Source organism: Salmo salar, chromosome 14 (genome assembly GCF_965601325.2).
Source record: "Salmo salar chromosome 14, fSalSal1, whole genome shotgun sequence".
In the NCBI taxonomy this organism is placed as follows: Eukaryota; Metazoa; Chordata; class Actinopteri; order Salmoniformes; family Salmonidae; genus Salmo; species Salmo salar.
The window spans coordinates 74,485,531-74,511,855 of NC_138304.1; the positions used below are offsets into that span (position 1 = coordinate 74,485,531).

General features: G+C 43.0%; 3 protein-coding genes across 3 annotated transcripts in view; all 3 read left to right on the forward strand.

The window, feature by feature from the left end:
- Positions 1 to 7,733, forward strand: part of LOC106569883 (synaptotagmin-11) — a 40,798-nt gene extending 33,065 nt beyond the window's left edge. Inside the window, exons 4-5 of the mRNA XM_014141596.3 lie at positions 514 to 634; positions 780 to 7,733. Of these exons, the coding sequence (XP_013997071.1) occupies positions 514 to 634; positions 780 to 1,090 (432 nt within the window). The 3' untranslated portion in view covers positions 1,091 to 7,733. The remainder of the gene's footprint in view (positions 1 to 513; positions 635 to 779) is intronic.
- Positions 7,734 to 10,263: 2,530 nt separating this feature from the next.
- LOC106569887 (GTP-binding protein Rit1) lies at positions 10,264 to 19,417 on the forward strand. Its single transcript, XM_014141602.3, has 6 exons — positions 10,264 to 10,388; positions 12,367 to 12,453; positions 13,337 to 13,393; positions 17,170 to 17,243; positions 18,285 to 18,476; positions 18,867 to 19,417. Exons 2-6 carry the CDS (start codon positions 12,372 to 12,374, stop codon positions 19,095 to 19,097), a joined length of 636 nt encoding a protein of 211 aa, XP_013997077.1. The 5' UTR covers positions 10,264 to 10,388; positions 12,367 to 12,371; the 3' UTR covers positions 19,098 to 19,417.
- A 1,221-nt stretch (positions 19,418 to 20,638) lies between these two features.
- Positions 20,639 to 24,125, forward strand: LOC106569885 (peroxisomal membrane protein 11B). The gene is made up of 4 exons (XM_014141598.3): positions 20,639 to 20,938; positions 21,517 to 21,632; positions 21,781 to 21,982; positions 23,416 to 24,125. Exons 1-4 carry the CDS (start codon positions 20,883 to 20,885, stop codon positions 23,831 to 23,833), a joined length of 792 nt encoding a protein of 263 aa, XP_013997073.1. The 5' UTR covers positions 20,639 to 20,882; the 3' UTR covers positions 23,834 to 24,125.
- The last annotated feature ends 2,200 nt before the right edge of the window (positions 24,126 to 26,325 follow it).

Genomic DNA, 26,325 nt, shown 5'->3' on the forward strand with positions numbered 1-26,325 from the left:
AATGTTCCTGAGTGTTCTTAAGTTTTGACTTAAATTGGCTTAAATTTATGACAAGACTTGAAAATGGCTGTCTAGCTATAATCAAGAACCAACTTGACAGAGCTTGAAGATTTAAAAAAAAAAGAATGGGCAAATATTGTACATTCCAAGTGTGCAAAGCTCTTAGAGACCTACCAAGAAAGACGCACAGCTGTAATCACTGCCAAAGATGATTCTAACATGTATTGACTCAGGGGGTTGAATACTATATCTAATCAATATATTAGTGTTTTATTTTTGATTATTTGTCAAAGAAATGTTAGAATTTTTCTTCCACTTTAACATTAAGAGTATTTTGTGTAAATTAAAAATTCAATCCATTCTAATCCCAGTTTGTAACACAGCAAAATGTGGAAAAGGTCAAGGGGTGTGAATACTTTCTGATGGCAATGTATGTGTCTATGTGTGTGTTCTAACTGTGTTCTCCCCGCTGTGTATGTGCATCTACATTCTAACCCTGTGCTCTCTCTGCAGTGTGTGAGCCGTGGGGAGCTGCTGGTGTCTCTGTCCTACCAGCCTGTCACTCACAGGCTCAATGTGGTGGTGCTGAAGGCCAAACACCTGCCCAAGATGGACATCACTGGCCTATCAGGCAGTAAGTACTACACACACACACACACACACACACACACACACACACACACACACACACACACACACACACACACACACACACACACACACACACACACACACACACACACATCTCACCCACTTTCCTCTCTATCCATCCCTCACAGACCCCTACGTGAAGGTGAACGTGTTCTACGGCTGCAAGCGCATTGCCAAGAAGAAGACGCACGTGAAGAAGTGCACGCTCAACCCCGTTTTTAACGAGTCATTCATCTACGACGTGCCCGCCGAGCTGCTGGCCGACATCTCCGTGGAGTTCCTGGTGGTCGATTTCGACCGTACCACCAAGAATGAAGTGGTGGGCCGCCTGGTGCTAGGCGGCCAGAGCCTTATGCACACTGGGGTCACCCACTGGAGAGAGGTCTGCGACAACCCCCGCCGGCAGATTGCCAAGTGGCACAACCTGGGCGAGTATTAGGACAGCTCAGAAATACCCGAAAATGTTAAAAAATCGTGCAGTTTCTCGGAGTGGATATTCTGTCGAAAAACCACCACCGCCACTACTATTTGAAACCTATTCTCTTCGAAAAATAAAAAATGATATAAAACCCTTCCTGCCTGAAGTAAAGAGACCCAACCAGACCACCGGGACCCCACCCAGCATGGACATGTATGGTTGGACCACTCACTTCTATGAACAATTCCCACAACCATTCAGACAACCTTTCAGGAATCACTGACGACAAAAAAACTTGATTGAAGATTTCAAAACCAAAATCTGAATAATATATTTGAATGTATACACAAATATATAGCCTTCACATTCAATACTGTTAGTGTGATCCATGTGGTCCTACCGGTTGGGTGGGTGTGTGAAGGGGCTGTGGTTCATCCAATCAGAGTTCACAACAGAGAGTGCATCACAACCCTACCCCTGACCCCCCCCCCCCCCCCCTCCTCCAGCCCCTGCCACCCATAGGTATTAACATTCCTTTACTTGCATGCTTGAACAAGTTCAAAATAAAACACACCTGGGAAGGAAGAATACAGTAGGTAATACTCTCTCTTAATCTTAACCTGGGCTGCATTTCAAACTCATAAAAGACACCCTCCTCCACTTACCTTCGCCTTATGCCCTTGGGGGAATCCCCGTGGCCATCTTTGTTGTTGGTCCAAATGATTAGCCAATGAAGGGAAGTTGGCAACGTAAGCCCCTCGGCCCTCGTTTTTGATTGTGTTTGCGAGTGTACAATTATGTTCACTCTGGGCATGAAAAGCCCCATAATTCAATTCACGACGATTGTACATCCGCTAAGAACAGTCAGCCAAAACTTAAAACCAACATTAATATGGAGAAGTCAACATACAAGTGTAAGGAAAAAGAATGTACATAAGTTAGAAATTGTGTTACTAATGCACATGACGGCTCAAACACCGTATCATAAAAGTATTGATGTTTTTGTTTGGTTAGCTTTTGGAAATGTTAACTTGCGCACATAACGTTCTCTGACATCACATTTTTACATTGTCATTTTCCATTTACCTGATATAACTTAGTAGGATGGCTAACATTCGATGTCTGCAGATGCGTTGTCTTAATTGACTGTAGCGCATATAAGGCACACACACAACAGTTCCATGTGACTGAAAACACAACCGTGGGATGAAAGAGTGACACATTTCCGGGAAAGAACGGTCCATTTCAAATGAATGAATTCTTCCCTTGTCCTGCAAGTGTCAACTCGTCAGACGTCATGATACGTCATCAGAAGTTTCCACTTCATTTGAGGGCTGAGGGGAGAGGGTGTGTCTTTTAAGTGTTTGGAATGCAGCCCTGGTGTACCAATTCCCTTTAAATCAGGAAGTATCCCCTGGTACTGCACAGGATTTGGAGGGCTTATGTTAATTAGAGGGTGTGCTTAATTTATATTGCGATGGGGCAGTTTTTTAAAGTAGGGAAATGTTTTTTTTAACAGGAGTGGTAATATTAGAGTCATGGTTAATTTATGGGGCAGGATGGGGTACTATATTTAAGTAATAAGGCACGAGGGGGTGTGGTTTATGGCCAATATACCACGGCTAAGAGCTGTGGTATATTGGCCGCGATGCGTAGTGCCTAAGAACAACCCTTAGCCGTGGTATATTTGCCATATACCACAAACCCCTGAGGTGCCTTATTGCTATTATAAACTGGTTACCAACGTAATTAGAGCAGTAAAAAGAAAGGTTTTGTCATACCCATGGTATACAGTCTGACATACTACAGCTGTCAGCCAATCAGCATTCAGGGCTCGAACCACCCAGTTTATAATACAGTATTTACCAGGGATAATACAGTTGTTGCTAAGTGTTTAAGTTATATTCAGGTAAGGCTATGGGGCTATCTTGATGATATTTGTCACTACTTATGTTTCTTTTTTTCTATGTGGATCATATGTTTCATCAGTAAGCTCACATGCAGCAACAATATCCATGAAAGTCAATAGTCAAACTGCATGTGTCAGAGCTTTTGCATGCACAGTGTAACATGGGCTTGAGTTCAAGCTAGCTCTCTTAGAGACAGGTATAAAATGGAGACATTCATTTTGTGGGGCAGATTCATACCAACACTGGCATAACAATCAGACATGATTAACTTTCAGTTCACGTACATGTTGGAAAACCTGTGTTCAGTATATTACAATGTGTCTATGATAAGTGCATTGTGGAGCTAATCAAAACAGTTGAATCTAAATTGAGGGGATGGAATAAAACTCTGCCATGTCTCAGTGATATCCCTTCACTGAACCCTCCCTCAGTAGCAGACAAGGTTAGTGGATTGGGTCTGTCCCATTACAGTAAATGAATGATTTCTGGTTTTACTTTGTGACTGCTGTTGCTCTCGCTATCATTTGATTGGTGCATTTATTTTTATACCTGATGTGAGGCGAGGCTGTAGTCATGTAGCATGGGTATCTATAAATCACTGGACCTTAATGTACCGAAACCCGTTGTTTATAGTACATCTGTTGTCATAGTGACCAAAGGACCATGAGTGTATCTGTAACTTTGTGTCTGTATCACCAATTTTACCAGTATAACCAATTTTACCAGTATAACCAATTTTACCAGTATAACCAATTTTACCAGCGAGAGCTTCGTAGTTTATATGTTGTTCCACAGTGGCCACTTGACCCTGTATACACTTGCCTGGCAGTGCATTACTCCTGTTAATTTATGTGAATAAATCATTCATTTGAATTATTAGAATTTATAGCCATGCTACTGGTAACAGCTCAGTATATCCTCGTTTGAACTCTGCATCTTAAGAATTGTACATTCATTTTTATTCAATATATTTTGTGTGTGGTGAACATGTGTGAGAATTTCAAGTGTTAGTCTCCTGCAATGTCACAACCACTGAACTCATCAAAGATGTCCGTGCCGTCAGCTCTCGTTCTGGTTGCCTGTCTTCTCCCCGAGATCTCTCTCTCTGTGTTTATCACCGCTGTTGCTCCGCGGCACTGTACCCATTGTCATTATTTATTTATTTTACTCTGATAGTCAATAGCAATCAAAGGAAGTCAAGCTGTCACCGCACGCTATGTCTCTTTGCTGTGCGTGTACACTGCTAACCTCTTAGCTTGAATGCTGCATGTCCCTACACTCCCACACAGGTAAACATTGTACACAATCCGCTTCACTGGCCTCTGAGGTGCTCAAACTGCATCCTTACAAACTGGCTTTAATGCGAGTTTGAGATAACTTCAGCTAGCAAACAAATCAGCTTAAGTGTTTGTTATAACATTATTTGCGTGGCGTAGTCACTCAGTAAGCTTCTTTTCCTAATGCTTGGCGTATCACAGCAACTGCCATAGCAGTTATGGCACTGGAAGTGGTTAAGTCGGCAGTTGTGTCCTTTCCTATAAAAGTAATCACATCCCATAAGGAACTGAGAGTAGGCAGTACTCACATCTAGGCTGCACACTGAACATTTTGGATATCTGATCGCACTTTGAAAAGCCCAAAGCAACGTTTTAGTTTTTATCACTGGTTGATTTGACCAAACTTTTTTTGCTACGAAACTAGATTCTTTTTTTTGCTCTCTTTTGCTACTTTTTGAAGAAGAAAAAAAATGATTTGTACATATTGTAACATAGGAGGCTAATATCTTGTTGTTTTTGCTATCAAATTGCCATATGAATTGGTCTTAGTTAGCACCCTCACACACATTTATTTTAGTAAAAAGGTACACTTTCCCAGTTCAGTTCTTGACATCCTGCACAGTTCATGTCCTATAGTTTTCCCTCTCACAGCCATGAGAAATTCATATACTGAACAAAAATAGAAACGCAACATGTAACAAAGATTTTACTGAGTTACAGTTCATATGAGGAAATCAGTTAATTGAAATAAATTCATTTAGCTCTAATCTATGGATTTCAAATGACTGGCAATACAGATGCATCTGTTGGTCACAGATACCTTAAAAAAAAAAAATAGGCCTCACTTGGGCCTCAGGATCTCATCACTGTATTTTTGTGGGATTCAAATTGCCATCGATAAAATGCAATTGTGTTCGTTGTCTGTAGTTTATGCCTGCCCATACATAACCCCACCGCCACCATGGGGCACTCTGTTCACAACGTTGACATCAGCAAACCGCTTGCCCACACGCGCCATACATGTGGTCTGGGGTTGTGAGGCCGGTTGGACATACTGCCAAGTTCTCTAAAACGATGCTTATGGTAGAGAAATAAACATTCCATTCTCTGGCAACAGCCCTGGTGGACATTAATGCGGTCAGCATGCCAATTGCACGCTCCCTAAAAACTGCACATTTTAGAGTGGCCTTTTATTGTTCCCAGCACAAGATGCACCTGTGTAATGATCATGCTGTTTAATCAGCTTCTTGATATGGCACACCAGTCAGGTGGATGGATTATCTTGGCAAAGGAGAAATGCTCACTAACAGAGATGTAAACAAATGTGTGCACAAAATTGGAGAAAAATAAGCTTTTTGTGAGTATGGAACATTTCTGGGATCTTTTATTTCAGCTCATTAAACATGGGACCAACACTTTACATGTGTTTTTATATTTTTGTTCAGTGTAGATACATGCACAGTATCTTCAGTTTCCATCAAAACTAATATATCAAGGCAAGTTGTTAAAACAAAATACAATTTTCATTAAGAAGCACTGTTTCCCAGGAGCCATTTCAGTCTTTTGGTTTCATAATGTTTGGCTGATAAAAATCACAACAGCTACACAGGTTTTGATGAAATAGAGATGATTTTCCAACTGTAGTTTTTTCCAATTCGGAGGAAGGTCCTGTGACTATGCTTTTGTATTTGTAGGAGGCTTGCAGTCTGGGGCATAATTTAATCATGTGGATATGAGAGCCATTGGAGTGAGGCAAAAATTGCATTCGCTCTAACACCGCAACCCCAACCTGGTCTTGGCTTGGCTTGGGCACAGAGGTGCAGGGCAGTAGCGTGTGTGTGTGTGTGTGTGTGTGTGTGTGTGTGTGTGTGTGTGTGTGTGTGTGTGTGTGTGTGTGTGTGTGTGCATTATCCATATGGACCCCTGAAGACAGGCTGCCATGCCCCCATTTCTAGTGTGAGCACAGACATAAAGCACATCAGTCTCACCACTGTTTGGTCAACTTTGCCCAGGAGGTGCCAACATGGTTGCTGAGGAATGATGTGATGTTATCTTTATTCATTGCTCTGGCAGTGCTGGAGAGTTAAACAATGTATCTAGTGTGGAGTGTTCAGGCTCCTAACTGTAACTGCACTAATATGGGTTGCGTTCAATATTCTAAAAGTGTTAAAAAGTGGAGCATATTTAAAAGGCGAAAGGAGAATGACAGTATCTTAGCATTGCGGGCCTAGTTCTGAAGAAAAAGATGGCTGTCAATGTGTCGGTTGGTTGGTAAGGACACCAGTGTTTTAGCCTCATGCCCGTGCATGCCAGATAATTACTGTGAGAGGTGAGATGTTTGGATAACAACATTGTGAGTTCTGTTCATGACAGGAAGGTTTAGTCAAGATCAGATCAAGATGTATCATAATTGCTAGTTAACTTATTTTAGAAAACAAACCATGTACATTCTCCCATTTCTTTATGCTTTGATAGATTTTCTAGTTTCCTATTTCTATGTTCTCACTGTTTCTTTTCTGACTTTACTTTGAGACACGGGTTGTGTATATTACAGGTGCCTGTGATCAATATTCAACAGTTTCCTCCTCTTGTGAGTGTTTCCCTTTGTAAATAGCACAGAAAGCACCCTGCAAAGATCAGCAACGATGTCCCATCACTGAACAATCCAAAACAAAATGATATGCTCCGTCTTTGTTACCCTCTGTCTTGCTGGCCTCACCCTGAACCCACAGCATAAATAAGCCTATTTTATAGATATCTACATTTAAATACCGTATATCCTTGTGTAAATTACTGTTTGTTCCCAAGCACTATCAGGCAGATACACTGCCGCCTGTCCTTAAAGTATGTGATTGTTCCCCCTGGAATGGCAAAGGGTTCTCCCCTCGCTGTAAATGTGTTCCATTGTTGGGGTGCCCTCCCTCTTCCTATCCCTTGGCCTGCACTGAATCCACACTCCCTTCTCTCCTTTCAGCCCCTTCTTTTCCTCCATTGACAGCCCATCCCTTTCTTTCACTGTTGTGTGTTGTACAGACAAATCTGAAGTGTGAATAAATCTGACGGGAGGCGGGTAGCCTAGCGGTTAAGAGCGTTGGGCCAGTAACCGAAAGGTTGCTGGTTCGAATCCCTGCGACGACTAGGTGAAAATATGTTTATGTGCCGTTGAGCTAGGCACTTAACCTTAATTACTCCTGTAAGTCGCTCTGGATAAGAGCATCTGCTAAATGACTGAAATGGCAAATGTAAATAACAAGGAATTGATTAATTGGTTGTGAGTATCCCATTGGCTATCATTGATTCACCGCCTCAGTCAGAACTGTATGTTGTGTGGGTGAAATGCAAAATAAGACAAGTACTCTGAACTGGGTTTAAACTGCATAATGCTATGAAGTCTATGCTAAATATATTACACTAATGCTGACTTGTTGAATTTGTTAACACAACGAATGTGCAAATAAAAAAATAACTGATACACTATTTTTGAGTCCTTTTGCTAAGTCACCTGGGCAGACACACGACTAGCTCACTGATGTCTCTCTGGATAAGAGCGCTGCTAAATTACCAAATGCATCATTTTCTCAGACACAAACTCACGTCTGTGAACACACACACACACACATACATATTACACATTTTTTCCCAATACGCTACAGATGACAAGATTTACAGCATGAGAATATCCAGTAGCCTATAATTGTCTGGTCTAGCTAATTAAGATCAAACAATGCACAGGAAGCACACAGCAAATAGGGACATACAGTTAACTGCCAAAATAAAGGAAACGGTAACATAGTGTCTTAAAAGGGCGTTGGGCCACCACTAGCCAGAACAGCTTCAATGCACCTTGGCATAGAACTCTACATGTCTGGAACTCTATTGGAGGGATTCAACACCATTCTTCCATGCCAAATTCCATCATTTGGTGTTTTGTTGATGGTGGTGGAAAACGTTGTCTCGGGCACCGCTCCAGAATTTCTAATAAGTGTTCAATTGGGATGAGATCTGATGACTTAAACAGCCATGGCATACATAATTTTCAAGCTCCTCAAACCATTCAGTGACCACTTGTGCCCTGTGGTTAAGGGCATTGTCATCCTATTGGGGCATAGCCATGGTATCAAAAATAATGCCCTGCCCAGCATTTTTATATATGACCCTAAGCATGATGGGATGTCCATTTTTTTAAAACTCAGGAACCACACCTGTGTGGAAGCACCTGCTTTCAATATACTGGGTATCCTTCATTTACTCAAGCATCTCCATTATTTTGGCAGTTACATGTACATGCCTAGTACACAGTGCATTCGGAAAGTATTCAAACCCCTAGACTTTTTCCACATTTTGTTACGTTACAGCCTTATTCTAAAATGTATTAAATAGTTTTTCCCCCTCATCAATCTACATACAATACCCCATAATGACAAAGCAAAGTTACATAAGCATTCAGACCCATTACTCAGTACTTTGTTAAAGCACCTTTGGCAGTGAATACAGCCTCAAGTCTTCTTGGGTATGATGCTACAAGCTTGGCACACCTGTATTTGGGGAGTTATTCCCATTCTTCTCTGTAGATCCTCACTCTGTCAGGTTGGATGGGGAGCGTCGCTGCACAGCTATTTTCAGGTCTCTCCAGAGACGTTCGATCGGGTTCAAGGTCCTGAGAGCTTTGGAGCAGGTTTTCATCAAGGATCTCTTTGTGCTTTGCTCCATTCATCTTTGCCTCGATACTGACTGGTTTGCCAGTCCCTGCCACTGAAAAACATCCCCACAGCATGATGCTGCCACCACCATGCTTCACCGTAGGGATGGTGCCAGGTTTCCTCCAGACGTGACGCTTGGTATTCAATGAGTTCAATCTTGGTTTCATCAGACCCGAGAATCTTGTTTCTCATGGTCAGAGTCCTTTAGGTGCCTTTTGGCAAACGCAATGCAGGCTGTCATGTGCCTTTTACTGAGGAGTGGCTTCAGTCTGTCCACTCTATCACAAAGGCCTGATTGGTGGAGTGCTGCAGAGATGATTTTCCCATCTCCACAGAGGAACTCTGGAGTTCTGTCAGATTGACCATCGGGTTCTTGGTCCCCTCCCTGACCATGGCCCTTCACCCCGATTGCTCAGTTTGATGGAGGCCACTGTGTTCTTGGGGACCTTCAATGCTGCAGACATTATTTGGTACCATTCACCAGATATTTGCCTCAACACAATCCTGTCTCGGAGCGCTACGGACAATTCTTTCGACCTCATGGCTTGGTTTTTGCTCTGACATGCACTGTCAACTGTGGGATCTTATATAGACAGCGGTGTGCCTTTCCAAATCATGTCCAATCAATTTAATTTACCACAGGATGATCAATGGAAACAGGATTCACCTGTGCTCAATTTCTAGTCTCATAGCAAAGGGTCTGAATACTTATGTAAATAAGTTATGTTTTTATTTGTAGTACATTTGCAGTTCTAAAAAACTGTTTTTGATTTGTCATTATGGGGTATTGTGTGTAGATTTAATACATTTTAGAATAAGGTTGTAAAGTAACAAAATGTGGAAAAAGTCAAGGGGTCTGAATACTTGCCGAATGCACTGTACACCACCACCTACGCATGGCACGTAGCCTAGATGTTAGAGAGACAGTTGCTGGTTCAAGACCCAGGCCAGGAGATTACAGAAATGGGAGTGAACTGGCACCTGGAGGGCTGCTGGTATCTGATCCCAGGTCCTAACCACTGCCTTTGTGCCCTAGAACAAGACTGTTAACCCAAAAGTGCCTCCCATCCAGGGATGCTGCACCGTGACTGACCATGTGCCTCTCAACAACAATATGGTAGTATCTTTATTATATTCTATTACGGGAAACCTTAAAATATATGAAATTGCGTTTTAGTGGGCCTATTCATTCGTTACCAGTGTGTAACAGTGCCTAACTGAACTTCAAAGGTACATTTCAAGGCCGTCCAACTCGACTGAAAAGTCACAACCGCTGAGCCGACGGGCGGTGGGACCCTGTGACGTAGCGTTTACAGACCGCTCACGCTGTTTACAGTTTGATCATTTTGTGGCATAAATTATCAAACATCAAGCACTAAATGGCCATAGACGTAGTTTCGGCAATTATGAGGAAAGAACTTCTGTGACACAGGTGAGTCGCTCATTTCTATTCATGCATGCGTAAAGTCAGTTGGCTATTTATGTTTGCAGATGTTCAATCATTTGCTTTCTTCGCAGTCAATAATATTCATGTTAACTCGTTCGTTTGTAATTACACGAAACAATGTTTTCAATGTCTGATTTGAACACTGATCTGCAAACAGTTAGGCGAACAAATCCATGCAGCTTGTTTTACATTTCATCGGTTCGTAGGCTAAACTTGAGTTTAGAAGGATCTTACATGTAAAGTTTACAAAAGTTAGGCTACTTTCCCCCCCCCCAAATCTAATGTCACATACAGCCACGCAATTCATTTCGCTACTTGAGCAGTCTTTTGAAGGTTCACCATTGTCCTCTAAAATGTTGTTTATCCTGTTAAGTCTAGTTATCCTGTTTCAAAGTAGCCAGTAAAGTATATCAACTAGTTGTTCTATTTCAGTGACTGCAACGGATGCAGTTTTCACTGCGACTTTGTCAGAGATCCAATGATTTGAAACAGTCTTAATCTCATTCCTTGTTTAGCAAATATCTTTTTATATTTTTGGCAGTTGAAACATTGTAGCCGACTCACAGTTTGTAACATTGTAGGCTATAACAACGTGACAATAGTGCAACAAACTTTTAAGTAAACTAAGCGCAATAAAAGCAGTCTCTAAAAATGAAATTCCCTAACTTTGGGCGTTGAATAAGGCTAGTACAGAGAGTATATATTTAATCTGCATTTCAATAACAAACTTCGAGGCCTGAGCCATCTGAAGCCTGGAGACTCCCTTGAATCACGGAGCCCGTGTAGTGGTGTTGTCAGGGCGAGGGAGGAAACAACAACTCGGCAATATACTACAATACCATCCACTCCTTTGTGTTTTTGGATCAAACGTTAGGCAATGGTGCACGGACATGAGCGGTATTGAAGTTCAGACCTCATATTTTACATAAAACCGAGTAAAAAAAAAACGTAGCTGCTCTCAAGCGGATATGAACATCTATTTTTAACCTCCCAAATTCTGTCTGTTCAATCTGCCTCTGTCCTGACAACAATGAACCGGCTTTGTAAAATATTTTGTCTCCGCATTCCATCATTGAGATAATGTGATCCCTTCATAGGTCTACAGTTATTAGCCTTGGCCCTAATTATAAGTAAATATGTGCTTATGTAGATCTATTTCTCAATTATAAATATATCATTAATTTATTCTGACAATGAAATGAAAGTTTAATATAGTAAAAATATAGTATTTTTGATTAGAGTAAGGGACAGCTAGGCGATATCGCTATGGAAAATGGCAATAATGGGTATGATGACATTGGCTGGGGTTGTGGTGGTCAATGTCACACGTTTGCCTTCCACCGAGAAATCACATGATCGCCCATCAAGTCGATACGAGTCGGTTCCTCTTTCCGCGTGAGTGCTGCTGGCTGCTGCGTAGACCAATTTAATAAAGTGAAGTCATCTGACTCTCATAAGTCAATCTACACACACACACCAAATGGATCTGAGGCGATGACAAGAGTGGTCTATTCAGATGAGTTAAATAGTTTTTATTTCTAAGGGTGGCAAAGTAGACTAGACTTGGCTGTATAGCTCCACTTCTGTCCCTGATAACGATCACCTGTTTCATCGCTATTCAGTAGATCTACTGTATGGTTCAGTGGTTGACTTACTCGACTTTCAACTGTGTGTGTGTGTGTGTCTCTCTCTCCTTCCATCTCCTCCCTCATCTCTTGTCAGTAGCTTTAGCGCTTTACACATGATGGCAAGATTGCACATTGGCATGTGTGGTACTGTGTGTTAGTCACTTTCAACTCTGTACACTTTCTTTTACAGTTCTATTCAATAGTCCTGGGCTTAATAAACTGGGACCAAAAATGGATATGTATATTTATGTGAATTATTTGTGTCGATATGTACCGATTCCTGTGTGTGTAAAGGGTATATGTGTATTAATCACCACCTCTATCTCTCTCCTCAGTGTAAATGGAGTCATCGCGAGGCTCTGGGGGCCTCTCCCGCGAGTACAAGCTGGTGATGCTGGGAGAGGGGGGAGTGGGGAAGAGCGGTGAGTACACACACACACACACACACACACACACACCACACACACACACACACACACACACACACACACACACTCATAATTCCACTTAACTGTACTCTTCACTCTTACTTAGTGCATGTCTTTGTTTCTGTCTTGCTTCTCTTTTTTACGTATTATCTCTGACTTCAACTATTCTTCTTCAACTCGGTCTTGATTTACATTACTTTTCCTAATGTCCTCTTGTTTTTTTTTTATGAGTGAGATGTGTGGGTGTTTGTGTGTGAGAGAGAGACACACACCCTCCAAGTGCAGTCAGGCAGTCAAAGTTCTCGTAAGCATGGGCGTTGGCTGCCTTCTACGGCAGTCTGGGGTGCCTTTTGGGTGCCTGTTGTCAGGAAGACGCATCAGTGCCTAGCAACCGCCTTCCTCTTCTTGGCTACTGTTGCTGTGGAGACTGGCAGAGTTCACCTGGTATAGGTGCACAGCAAAGTAGTAAAAACATCGGAGTGAGGGAGGATACAGAGGGATGGAGAGATGGGTAAAAAAAAAAAACAAGCGTCATTCTGATTTCATCTGTGCAAGTTATCGTCATGGAAACTAGAGTGGGTGTACACTGATGCTGCGGAGGTGTGTGTGTGTGTTATCTATGTGCGTGAACCACTGCACGCCTGGAGGAAGAACAACAACGAGATGGAGAGAGGGAGGGGAAGTGTGTATGTGATACAACCTGGGAAATGTAATAAAGTCTTCCGTATTGACTTCATAATCCCTCTATCACTCTTTCTTTCGCTCTTTCTTCCACTCTGTTTTCTGATCTACTGTAGTTTGTTTCTGATTTCTCCTTTTTGGATTATTGATGCAGTGCCTGTGAAGCTTGTTAAAACTTCTCTCTCTCTCTCCTCAGCTATTATAATGCAGTTTATCAGCCACAGGTTCCCTGAAGACCATGACCCCACCATAGGTGAGAGTGCTTGGTCTCTGATCAAAATACGGCGACTCCTATTTACGGCGACCACACCAAAAATTTGCCACCCTTTGCCTAAAGGACAGCTTTGCACACTCTTGGCATTCTCTCAACCAGCTTCACCTGGAATGCTTTTCCAACAGTCTTGAAGGAGTTCCCACAAATGCTGAGCACTTGTTGGCTGCTTTTCCTTCACTCTGTGGTCCAACTCATCCCAAACCATCTTAATTGGGCTGAGGTCGGGTGATTGTGGAGGCCAGGTCATCTGATGCAGCACTCCATCACTCTCCTTGTTGGTCAAATAGCCCTTATATAGCCTGAAGGTGTGTTGGGTCATTAACCTGTGTCTCACAAAGATGCGGTGGTTAGAAACAAAAACCTCAAATTTGGACTCATCAGACCAAAGGACATATTTCCACTGGTCTAATGTCCATTGCTGGTGTTTCTTGGCCCAAGCAAGTCTCTTCTTTATTATTGGTGTCCTTTAGTGGTGGTTTCTTTGCAGAAATTCAACCATGAAGGCCTGATTCACGCAGTCTCCTCTGAACAGTTGATGTTGAGATGTGTCTGTTACTTGAACTTTGTGAAACATTTATCTGGGCTGCAATTTCTGAGGCTGGTAACTCTAACGAACTTTTCCTCTGCAGCAGAGGTAACTGCTTTGCTATATCTTGGCCAGGTTGCAGTTGTAAATGAGAACTTGTTCTCAACTGGCCTACCTGGTTAAATAAAGGTGAAATAAAGGGTCTTCCTTTTCTGTGGCGGTCCTCATGAGAGCCGGTTTCATCATTGCGCTTGATGGTTTTTGCGACTGCACTTGAAGAAACTTTCAAAGTTCTTGAAATTTTCCATATTGACAGACCTTCATGTCTTAAAGTAACGATGGACTGTCGTTTCTCTTTGCTTATTTGAACTGTTCTTGCCATAAAATGGACTTGGTCTTTTACCAAATAGGGCTATCTTCTGTATACCACCCCTACCTTGTCATAAGACAACTGATTGTCTCAAACGCATTAAGAAGGAAAGAAATTCCACAAATAAACTTTAACAAGGCACACCTGTTAATTGAAATGCATTCCAGGTGACTACCTCATTAAGTTGGTTGAGAGAATGCCAAGAGTGTGCAAAGGGTGGCTACTTTGAAGAATCTAAAAAAAGTGTTTAACACTTTTTTGGTTACTACATGATTCCATATGTATTTCATAGTTTTGATGTCTTCACTATTAATCTACAATGTAGAAAATAGTAAAAATGTAAGAAAAACCCTTGAATGAGTAGGTGTGTCCAAACTGTTGACTGGTACTGTATTTACATACACTGAGTGTACAAAACATTAGGAACACCTTCCTAATATTGAGTTTCGTCGAAAGTGAAAGTGTTCCTTAGGGATGCTGGCCCATGTTGACTCCAATGCGTTCCACAGTTGTCAAGTTGGCTGGATGTCCTTGGGTGGTGGACCATTCTTGATTCACACGGGAAATGCGTTGCAGTTCTAGATACACTCAAACCGGTGCACCTGGCACCTACTACCATACCCTGTTCAAAGGCACTTAAATCTTTTGATTTGCCCATTCACCCTCTGAATGGCACACATACAATCCATGTCGCAATTGTCTCAAGGCTTACAAATCCTCCTTTAACCTGTGTCCTCCCCTTTGTCTACACTGATTTGAAGTGGATTTAACAGGTGACATCAGTAAGGCAAGACCTGGATTCACCTGGTCAGTCTGTCATGGAAAGTGCAGGAGTTCCTAATGTTTTGTACACCCACCAGACCGTTTATTAGGTACCACTCTTACAGACAGTGAGTCAAGTGGCCGTGGCTTGCTATATAAAGCAGGCAGACAGGCATCGAGGCATTTAGTTACTGTTCAATTGAACATTAGAATGGGCAAAACTAGTGACCTAAGCGACTTTGAGCATGGTATGATCATCAGGGCCAGGCACGCCGGATCCAGTTTCTCTAAAAACGTCTGCCTTCCTGGGCTTTTCACGCATGACAGTGTGTAGGGTTTCCCGAGAGTGGTGCGACAAACAAAAGAAATCCAGTCAGTGGCTGTCCTGTGGGCGAAAGAGAATGGCAAGAATCATGCAAAGACATCACGCTGTAGAAGACGTCACATTGCTTTCTTAGCGAGTACCACTTCCTCACGTTTCGGCCCGTACCTGGCGCGAACTCGGGACCTGTGACTTGCTAGCACATGACCGCCCTCCTGAAGCGTCTTACCAGTCGGCGCTACGTGAAAAGCTATTTATTTGCTGGCACAATGGGCCTACTTCAGGCTGAGGAGTAAGTTTCACACATCCCCATGTGCTACACTAACAGGCGGGCCACGAACAGACAAATAACGGCGCTGTACAACAGTGGTATGCAGAACGGCATCTCGGGACGCACAACTTGTCGATTTGTTGTTACGGGTGGGCTACTGCAGCAGACGACCACACCGGGTTCCACTCCTATCAGCTAAAAATAAGAAGAAGCGGCTTAAGCGGGCATGCAATCACCAACACCAGACAGTTGAGTCTGACAAATCCATGTTCCTGTTGCATCATTCAATGGCAGAGTCAGGATTTGACATAAGCAGCATGAGTCTATGGACCCATCCTGCCTGGTGTTAATGGTACAGGCTGTTGGCAGTGGTGTACTGCCATTCAGTCTGCAGCAACTGTGTGATGCCATCGCGTTAGCGTAGACCAACATCCCTGTGGAACGTGTCTGACTTGTAGAATCCATCACCTGAATAATTCAGGCTGTTCTGGAGGCAAAGGAAGGTCCGACCCGGTACTAGATGGGTGTACCTAATAAACTGGCTGGTGAGTAGATAGATGTGTATACATGTAACTGCCAGAATAATGGTAACAGTTGAGTAAATGTGGGATACAAAGTATATTGAAAGCAGGTTCTTCCACACAGGTGTGGTTCCTGAGTTAATTAAGAAATTAACATCCCATCATGCTTATGGTCATATATATATAAAAATACTGGGCAGACCATTATTTTGGCTACGACCCAATAGGATGACAATGCCTCCATCCACAGGGCTCTGAATGGTTTGATGAGCATGAAAATTATGTTAACCATATGCTATGACCGTTCTCAGTCACCAGATCTCAACCCAAATGAACACTTATGGAAGATTCTAGAGCGGCGCTTGAGACAGCGTTTTCCACCACCATCAACAAAACTTACTGAAAGAGGGAACGAGGTATAACATACTACGGGGAGTCAACAACCAATAATATTCACTTGAAAAACTGAAATCGCGCCTAACCGGCCAATGGATGCCGAGGCCCACCCTCGGATGCCCCGCCTTCCTGGCTATAATACCGGGGCTCACATCTATTTCCTCAATTCAGAACCGTATTTCAGCGAGCACAAATCCCCTGACGTGGGTGGCCAAAATATGTTCTACCTCGTTCCATTCTTCAGGGAACATTAGTTAAATTAATAACTGTATGTTCCCTTTCAGTCGGTCACTCTGTATAACATACTATGGGTACATACAATCACTCCCCAAGCCGACTCAGAGGGTACCAAACAAGGAGGCCCACGGCACCCCACAGTTCAAACAACAATACATACCTTGCGAGCCTGAAATGTCAGAACTCATTCAAGGAACCCCGTGTCCAAAACAACAGAACACCTGGCGTGACTTGATAAAGCTTACATGCACGCTGTATAGCATCGACCAGAGTTGATGAACTACGGCCTATGACGTAACTACACAATCATTCTGTATAGCCATTAAAATACCACTCAATGTCTCTCCCAGAGGATGCATACAAGACACAGATTCGCATCGATGATGAACCAGCCAACCTGGACATCCTGGATACAGCAGGACAGGTAACATCCTCACAAAGGGCTTCCATTGAAATGTCACGTCTCCACCTTCTTTGGCTGCATGTCATTCTCGATAGTCTAATATGGCTTCCTCGCATCCTCTCCTTCCTCTACTGATCTATAAACATAGGATAGGTGAAAGCAATATGAAAAAACACCTTGGACTGGGAAATTGCTTTCATCTGTCTAGTTTTTTCACATTAGATAGAGCAAACGAGAAGAGGGGGAAAATCTCCCTCTATCCCGACGCTCACTTTCCTATAAAATCAATCCTTTCTGACTGTCTGTCCCTGTCTCTCAATTACATTCAATTCAATCATTCTTATTAGCATGATAACTTATCATTGATAAATAATTATCTTGCCAAAGCAAACCCAGAAGAACATATCTCCCCTTCATCGTCATGACACCCAAGTCTTTACTCTTCTCAACTTTTATTTAAGCAATGCTCACGCCATCTACTCCCTTCTTTTTTCACAAACTTACATAATCTGTCTTTCTCACCTGCTCCCCACACGGCGTCTTTTCCTGTCTGACTCATCCATAGACTCATGCATGGCTCACTTATGTTAGTCATGTTCTATATATGGTCATGTTCTATATATGGTCATGTACATGTTCTATAATGCATGCCCATGACTGGGTTTGTTCATACCGGACCAAATTCTGGGAAGTGTCCACACACAGGGCATTGTGTTTAGAGAGCTAATGCTCTGAGTGACCTAGACAGTCCACTGTCTCAAGTGACCCTTAACTTCTGATTAATCGAAATTCAAATATTTTTCAGTGGGTCTCCATGTTCTTCCTCTAGTAGCTTGTAGGACAGACAGACCGATGTATTGGTGATTGATTCTCTGGATGCTCACACACACACACTCTCGCTCCCACTTATACCAGTACATGAATGTGTGGGTGTATGTGTAGCATATGTAATGTTATCTAAGTAGTTTGCTGTTATCCTTTCTGTACCAGTCCTTAATCACCTTAATCTCCTTTTGCCTCTCTCTTTCTCACACACACACACACACACACGGCCCTCTCCAGGCGGAGTTTACAGCCATGCGGGACCAGTACATGCGGGCGGGCGAGGGCTTCATCATCTCCTACTCCATCACAGATAGGCGGAGCTTACAGGAGGCGCGCCAGTTCAAGCAGCTCATTGACCGTGTGCGCCGCACCGCCAACACACCAGTGGTACTGGTGGGCAACAAGTCTGACCTGACCCATCTCCGACAGGTGAGAATTGTGGGAAGGCGGGAGGGGGAGAGGGACGCACATTGGTAGTCTTGGCACTAAAGTAGGTTTTGCCCACTATCTGGCGGCATTAAAATCTTACTACTATTCAAAAGGCCTATCGTTACACATTTACTGGGAGATCTACAGATTGCCTGTCTGACTGGTATGGTAAATCTATAGATTCCCCGGTAAATCTGTAGATTTTACCAAGGAGACGGGGAATCTGTAGATTTTACCAAGGAGACGGGGAATCTGTAGATCCACACACTTACCGTAACATATACATCATGACTCTGTTTGGTACATATACTGTATATAACAATTGTCTCCTGTCTGTAGGTTTTATCTGTATACTGGCTTTCAACATGGTATTTCCCTCCACTCCACTAGGTGTCAGTAGAGGAGGGGAAGGAGCTGGCCAGGGAGTTCCAGTGCCCCTTCTTCGAGACCTCTGCGGCATTTCGCTACTACATCGACGAGGTTTTCGCCGCCCTGGTCCGCCAGATTCGCCAACGCGAGGCCGAGTCACTCCGCGGCAGTGAGAGGAAGACCAGGAGGAACCACTCGTTCTGGAGCCGCATGCGCTCCACCTTCCACAAGAAACAGCACTCCGAGCACTGAGAGAGGGGCACTGTGGGATAAGACAGTCCTCCAGTGGTACCCTTACAGCCCCAATTCCTAGTTCCAACTCCCACGAGGAGACTAATGACTCTTGTCCGAGTTAGATTATGAGTGTTTGCAACGGCAACTAAACTAACAATTGTTACTGAAGAGATTAGCCTCTTGTGCGCATTAGAGAAGGCAGGAACCATGCTGATGTACCGTATGCTCATTGTGCTGAAATTTGGGTCTGGCTTTTAACAACAGCCGACATTAGCATTTAGGTATCCAATGAAACCAATTGACTGTAGTGTTTTAATATTTAAAAAATGCTGAAACAGCGTGGGGTTTGCCTGAAGTTACAACATTTCTCTTTGATGGAGAGCCAGAGATGAGACGTTTAGGTGAAACTAGTTAGGGAGGGAAGGGGTTGCGGTCCTGAAGAGACGGAAGGATGGGTGCTTGAAGAGAGGTAGATATTATGGGGAATTGCGGAGGGGAAGGGAGTAAAGACTAGGCTGAGTAGGTCATACAGTAGGTAAAGTGGCAGGTATTGAGGAGTGAGCTTGAAGTTTGATTTAAAGGCGGTTGGGAAATGCGAAGGGGTATGAGACGTGAGTTTGAAGATTAGAGGGAGAGTCCCAAAGGATGTGGAGTATCTTGCCAGACAATGAAATGGAAAGAATGAAAAGATTGTAATATAGAAGATGATAAAAACAAGATGTTCTGATAGCATTGAGGTTCCTCTCCATTTCAATTGAAAAGCCTTCATGGGTTATTGCTTTGTGTTTGTAAGCTGACCAGCCTGTACTCAGGGCTGGTGCCATGTTGCAGTGGGAATACTTTGACAGTTGTGAACTGAGTTGCAGAGGATATTTAATACACAGGTGGTGTTGATGTTGACTAGACATGACTGTGCAGCATTGCCTAATATGGTCCACTAGAATGGAATTTGATGGGCGTAGCTGGCATTTTAATTTTGCTCCGCCTACAGCACGTTTGTCATCATACAATGTTTTATAGTGTTTCAGTAAGTAGAGATAATGCCAAGTACAGTACCTCTCCAGAGTGATTCACACTCCTTTATTTCCCCCTGACCTGTAGTACAACGGTTGTGCACTTATTATTTCAGCACTCCGTGGATCTGGTAGTGCCACATATGGGAGTGTATTATGTTTTGTGTTTGTTTTATTCCTCTTGATCATGATTGTTTTCCTTAATTTATTTTCTATTAACACACTAAAATAAAATGTACTGCCATTTTTTCCAAATTGGTTGTGTGTTTTGTCTGGCCTCTCTGTGTGTGAGTCACCCCCATGTGGCGGTATGAGGTTTCGCAGCAAATATAATCCACGGTAAGGAGTTGCCTTGGCTTGACTGTTGTGTTCGAATAACTACAATCGTTCGTTTTCATTTACGCTATCGCTTATAGAGTAGCGTGCTGCACCAAAAAATCACGAAACGACTAATGCCATGAACAATACAATCAATGTGCTGTGCACGAACTTCCTATCAGTTAATTAAGTTACGTAGCTAATAATTACCCTGGGAACGGTCTTTCGCTATTATGTCCCTCCACAGTTTCCGTCCATGGGTAAAGGTGATGTAAAGCGAACTCTTTAGTACTTTCAAGTGAAAAATAAATCTACATTTTACAAGCTGTTTGCAGACGCGTGGGGCACATTGTGGACATATTGAACTGTGTATATAGCATTAGGCTGCTCTTGCCAGAAGACGGTATAGAACGTTGCTAGCTAACAAAGCACAGGCCTAGTGAACGGAAGTGGTAGTCTACCTGTCGTGAGAATGGACTCTTGGGTTCGTTTCAGTTCGCAGAGCCAAGCCAAGGAGCGCGTTTTCAGGTACAGTAGCTAGCAAAAATGTCATATGAGAAATCTCAACTCTCATACAGTAGTATGTCATGTCAACAAGTCAGAATCAGCTGGTAGGTTTCAAGTTAAATTCATTACACGAATACAGTAACTATGGAGTTTGTCCGCTAATATCAGCTAGCTAGCACGAACGTTAGCAGTCAATGTAAACTGATATCCATGAGCATACAAAATATGAACGTATAAGAGGACGAAAAAATTTAAATAACAAAAAATACATTTATAAAAAGTCGGTTTTGGGCTGCGGTTGTCACTGCCTGCTTGCCTGTTTTATTGGGTAAGTTACTGCGCCACAGCTGATTTTGGGATTCGAATTGAGGGGTCTCTTGCACAATGCTAATGTCCAGCCTTTCCTTATCAAGTGGGCATAGTCCCAATTACATTTGGTATTATACTGATGGCTAGCTACATGAAAGTACCAGTTGCCCTTGACATGAAAACACACATTGTGCCCAAGTTATTCATCACAAGATGTAAACAATGACTAAACTATAGTAAAATAGATATAATCAGATTTTGACACACATTAATTTTCTGTGTTCACACAGGGCTGCACAGTATGCCTGTACGTTGCTAGGCTACACTCTCCAGAAGGGTGGGTCAGGCGTTGAGCTCCTGAAGATGGTGAAACAACTGGAAACGCATATGAGCCTATCAAGGAAGTGTAAGTCAATGTTTGTAAGTCAATGCGGCACCTCTGTGTCTCAGGATTATGGCTCAGTCTTACTCTCCGTTGGTATTTCACTGTGCCGCAATTCAGTTTCCTGGGTCTCTCTCTCTCTCTCTCTCTCTCTCTCTCTCTCTCTCTCCAGTGATGCGTCTGGGGAACTCTGCAGAGGCTGTGGAGGCAGCGAAGCGTGCGGTGCACCTCTCAGACAGCGTGCTACGTCTCTGCCTGACCGTGGCCCACCTCAACAAGGCCATGTACTTCGCCTGTGACAACGTGCTGTGGGCTGGCAAGGCGGGCCTCCTGCCCAAACTGGACCAGGACAAGTGGAGCCAGAGATCCTTCAGGTGACTGTTATAATTGGGAACCTTAAGTCCTAAACTGTATTGGGAGTCAGTGTATTTGAGTTGTCCAAGGGCATCATAAGTCCTGTAGTGAACTTTACTATTCTTAGCAGTTGTTACCTACATTCTCTCCCTAGAGCTACACTACATGACCAAAGGTACATGGACAGCTGCTCGTCGAAAATCTCATTCTAAAGTCATGTGCAATGATATGGAGTTTGTCCCACCTTTGCTGCTATAACAGCCTCCACTCTTCTGGGAAGGTTTTCCACTAGATGTTGGAATATTGCTGCGGGGACTTGCTTCCATTCAGCCACGAGAGCATTAGTGAGGTCGGGCACTGATGTTGGGCAATTAGGCCTGGCTCGCAGTCTGCGGGCCAAAGGTGTTCGATGGAATTGAGGTCAGGGCTCTGTGCAGGCCAGTCAAGTTCTTCCACACTATTTCTGTATGGACCTTGCTTTGTGCACGGTGGTATTGTCATGCTGAAATAGGAAAGGGTCTTTCTCAAATAAAATTGTCTAGAATGTCATTGTATGCTGTATCGTTAAGATTTCCCTTCACTGGAACTAAGGGGCCTGCCCAAACCATGAAAAACAGCCCCAGACCATTATTCCTCCACCAAACTTTACAGTTGGCACTATGCATTGGGGCAGGTAGCGTTCTCCTGGCATCCACCAAACCCAGATTTGTTCATCCGACTGCCAGATGGTGAAGCGTGATTCATCACTGCAGAGAACGCGTTTCCACTGCCCCAGAGTCCAATGGCGGTGAGCTTTACACCACTCCAACCGACACTTGGCATTGCGCATGGTGATCTTAGGTTTGTCTGGCTGCTTTGCCATTGAAACCATTTTCATGAAGCTCCCGACTAACAGTTGTTGTGCTGACTTTGCTTCCGGAGGCAGTTTGGAACTCGGTAGTGAGCATTGCAACCGAGGACAGATGATTTTTACGCACTTCAGCACTTGGCGGTCCTGTTTTGTGATCTTGCGTGGCCTACCACTTCGCGGCTGAGCCGTTGTTGCTCCTAGACGTTTTCCACTTCACAATAATAGCACTTACAGTTGACTGGGTAAGCTTTAGCACGACAGAAATTTGATGAACTGACTTGTTGGATAGGTGGTATCCTATGACAGAGCTCTTCAGTAAGGCCATTCTACTGTTTATGTTTGTCTATGGAGATTGCATGGCTGTGTGCTGAAATAACCGAATCCGCTAAATTGAAGGGGTGTCGACTTATTTTTGTTTATATAGTGCATTTTCTATCACTTTTGTTCTCTAATTCTACCTCTAACCCTCTTCTTTTCCCTCTGCCACTTTTTATTTTGTTTGTCTTCTACATCCTCTCTTCCGGTCTTCCACTATCTTTACTGTTTCTCATGTTTTACATGAATCTCTCTCTCTCACGCTCTTATACATTTCTCTCTCTACAGGTACTACCTCTTTGCCCTCATCCTCAACCTAACCCGGGATGCCTACGAGATCCGGCTGCTTATGGAGCGTGAGGCCCGCTCCTCCCACGGGGGGTCAAATGCTACCTGGACCTCCTCTCCATCCCCTGAGAACGGAGACCTCTCCCACCCCCACCCCTCTTCCTCCTCCTTCCCTGTGGCCATATTACCCCTTCTGTCCGAACGCTTCGGCAGACAGTTCCACCTGCTGGGGACGGTGCTGCGCAGCAACCCACCACTGCTGCTGGACCTGCTGAAGAATGCATGCGATGTGTTTATCCCGCTGGACCGGCTGGGCATCTACCCTACCGGCCAGGGCTTCGTGGGGGCCTGCGGCCTGGCCTCCTCTGTTCTCTCCATCCTCACCATCGTCCACCCCTGGCTCAAGCTCAAACCATGAAGAAGCCCGAATTTTTGGTTGAACGTTCTAGCTCAAGTCGAACATTCCTCAAGCTCAAGCCTGGAAGGAGGCATTTTGGCAGAACGTTTTAGGTCCGCTGGTAGAAGTCTAGAAGTGCTGTTGTGTCTAAGGATGCAGCATGATGAGTCCTGTACACTGTTTGCTTGGAAAGTTTAGCGTTTTGAGCAGATCATGCTCAGATAAAGGTTGGTGGACTGAAACAGTAGTATTTCGAATCAAAGAGAGAATTTGCAATTGAGCATTGTATTGGAATTACGTCTTTTGTGTCCTGTTCATGCTCTAAAATGTTCAAACACTAAATTCCCCAAAAGCCGTTTGGTTTGGTAGTTGAGAAGGACCTTCCCCATGCAAGTGTATTGAACCGGTACATTGAACATTGTTGACTCGGAATGGTACACACACAGAGGTAGACGCATAAACACGAAGTCAAATTCATAAAGTTTGTCAGTTGTGATTTACCCAGGCTTTAAAGAAAAACTACCAAAAACTATATTTTGGTATTTGTTTCATTAGTCCATTGTTGATATAGTCCCAAAATGTTTTCAAGATGTATAACTTTTTTTAAATACAGAAATACACCCGGTATGATGCATTTTGCATCATGAAGAATGCATCATACAGGCTGTATTTCTGTGTTTAGAAAGTTATACATCTTGAAAACATTTTGGGACTATATCAACAATGGACTAATGAAACAAATACCAAAATATAGTTTTTGGGGTCGAGTTTTGTTTTAAAGTCTGGGTAAATCACAGCTACTGGGTGTTATGAAGTGATACACAGCACAAAGAAAGCCAGAATGTCATTCAGTGGGTGGATACTTTGGGATTTTGACAATGATGGCCCTTTATCTACTTCCCCAGAGTCATATGAACTCGTGTTCCATTTTAATGAACTCACAAGCTGTGGGGAGCACATGACAAACCCAAGATTGTTGATGATTTATAACATCTCAGATGATTGTGAGGAGCAGCTGTCTTGCATGTCTCAAGTCCAAACTTCTGTCAAAGGGGAGAGACCACGTCCACAAATACTAACTGTCCTCTCATAACTTGCACTTAGTTTATAACCTTAATTAGCATTTGAAATGGATCCTGGTCTCTAGTAGGAAAGTGCTTCCACATCCCTATACATACTGTTTCTGTCCTGTTAGTATTCAAAATGATACCATTGGATAGGATTATCTGCACCTACAGCACTGGTTTGGGAGATGATTGTCCAATGTTATCCGTGAGGAACGCCGTACAGCTAGATATGTGGAACATCTTCCTCAGTTAATTAAAGCCATAACATAAGAAAGCTTTATTTCTATGAAGAGGTGCAATAAAATATTGTGTGTGAATGTTTAATAATAATGACTTTGAGGTGAAGGGTCCTTTTTATAAGCGGGTAAAGGGGACATTTATTGGCTTGTATAGGGAAGCAAACCAGTCAGCTGTGTTCTTGTGCTGATATGGGTAATATGTCCACGGAGTATTTTACTAACTTTTATGCATGTGTGAAATTAATTATTGACTTTACAGACCCAGTGATTATGACAATTAAGCAAATGATTCAGCCAACTCGGCATCTACTGATTCAGTCCATTAAACTATATAATTTGTTGAATTCACTCAAAAGCAAATGATTTAGTCTACTTGTAAGTACTTTTGTTAAGCTACTTATAAATCAATTTGTATAACTCAATTACATCAATATTGTGTATTAATGCCATGCCATTTAAAGCCACTGAACCGGATGCAAATTAAATTATATTAGATATTTAAGTGTATTCAGCTGCAATGACACAGCAGTGGGATAAAGCCATACTATATTATTATTATTAACCTTTATTTAACTAGGCAAGTCAGTAAAGAACAAATTCTTATTTACAATGATGGCCTACCCCGGCCAAACCCAGATGACGCTGGCCCAGTTGTGCGCCGCCCTATGGGACTCCCAATCATGGCCGGATGTGATCCGGCCTGGATTCGAACCTCTTGCACTGAGATTTTTTATTTAACTTGGCAAATCAGTTAAGAACAAATTCTTATTTACAATGACGGCCTAAGAACAGTGGGTTAACTGCCTTGTTCAGGGGAAGAACAACAGATTTTTACCTTGTCAGCTTGGGGATTCGATCTAGCAACCTTTCGGTTACTGGCCCAACGCTCTAACCACTAGGCTACCTGCCGCCCCAAATGCAGTGCCTTAGACAGCTGCGCCACTCAGGAGCCCAAAATCTTTCAAATGGGTCATTTAAAACATTTTACTTTCTCCTCTATATATATTCAACTTTTACAGTGCAATGAGAGCACTATGCTGGAAGTCAAAATATGCCATTTGGTCTCTGGCTAGCTAGCAAAACAATTTCTTAATCGTTGTCCATGACAGGCTAATTGTAGACATGATTTCTGGTATAATCTCCTCCACTACTTTTGAGTTGAGTCACACTGTAGAGGTGTAACTGTTGATGATTCATAATCAAATAT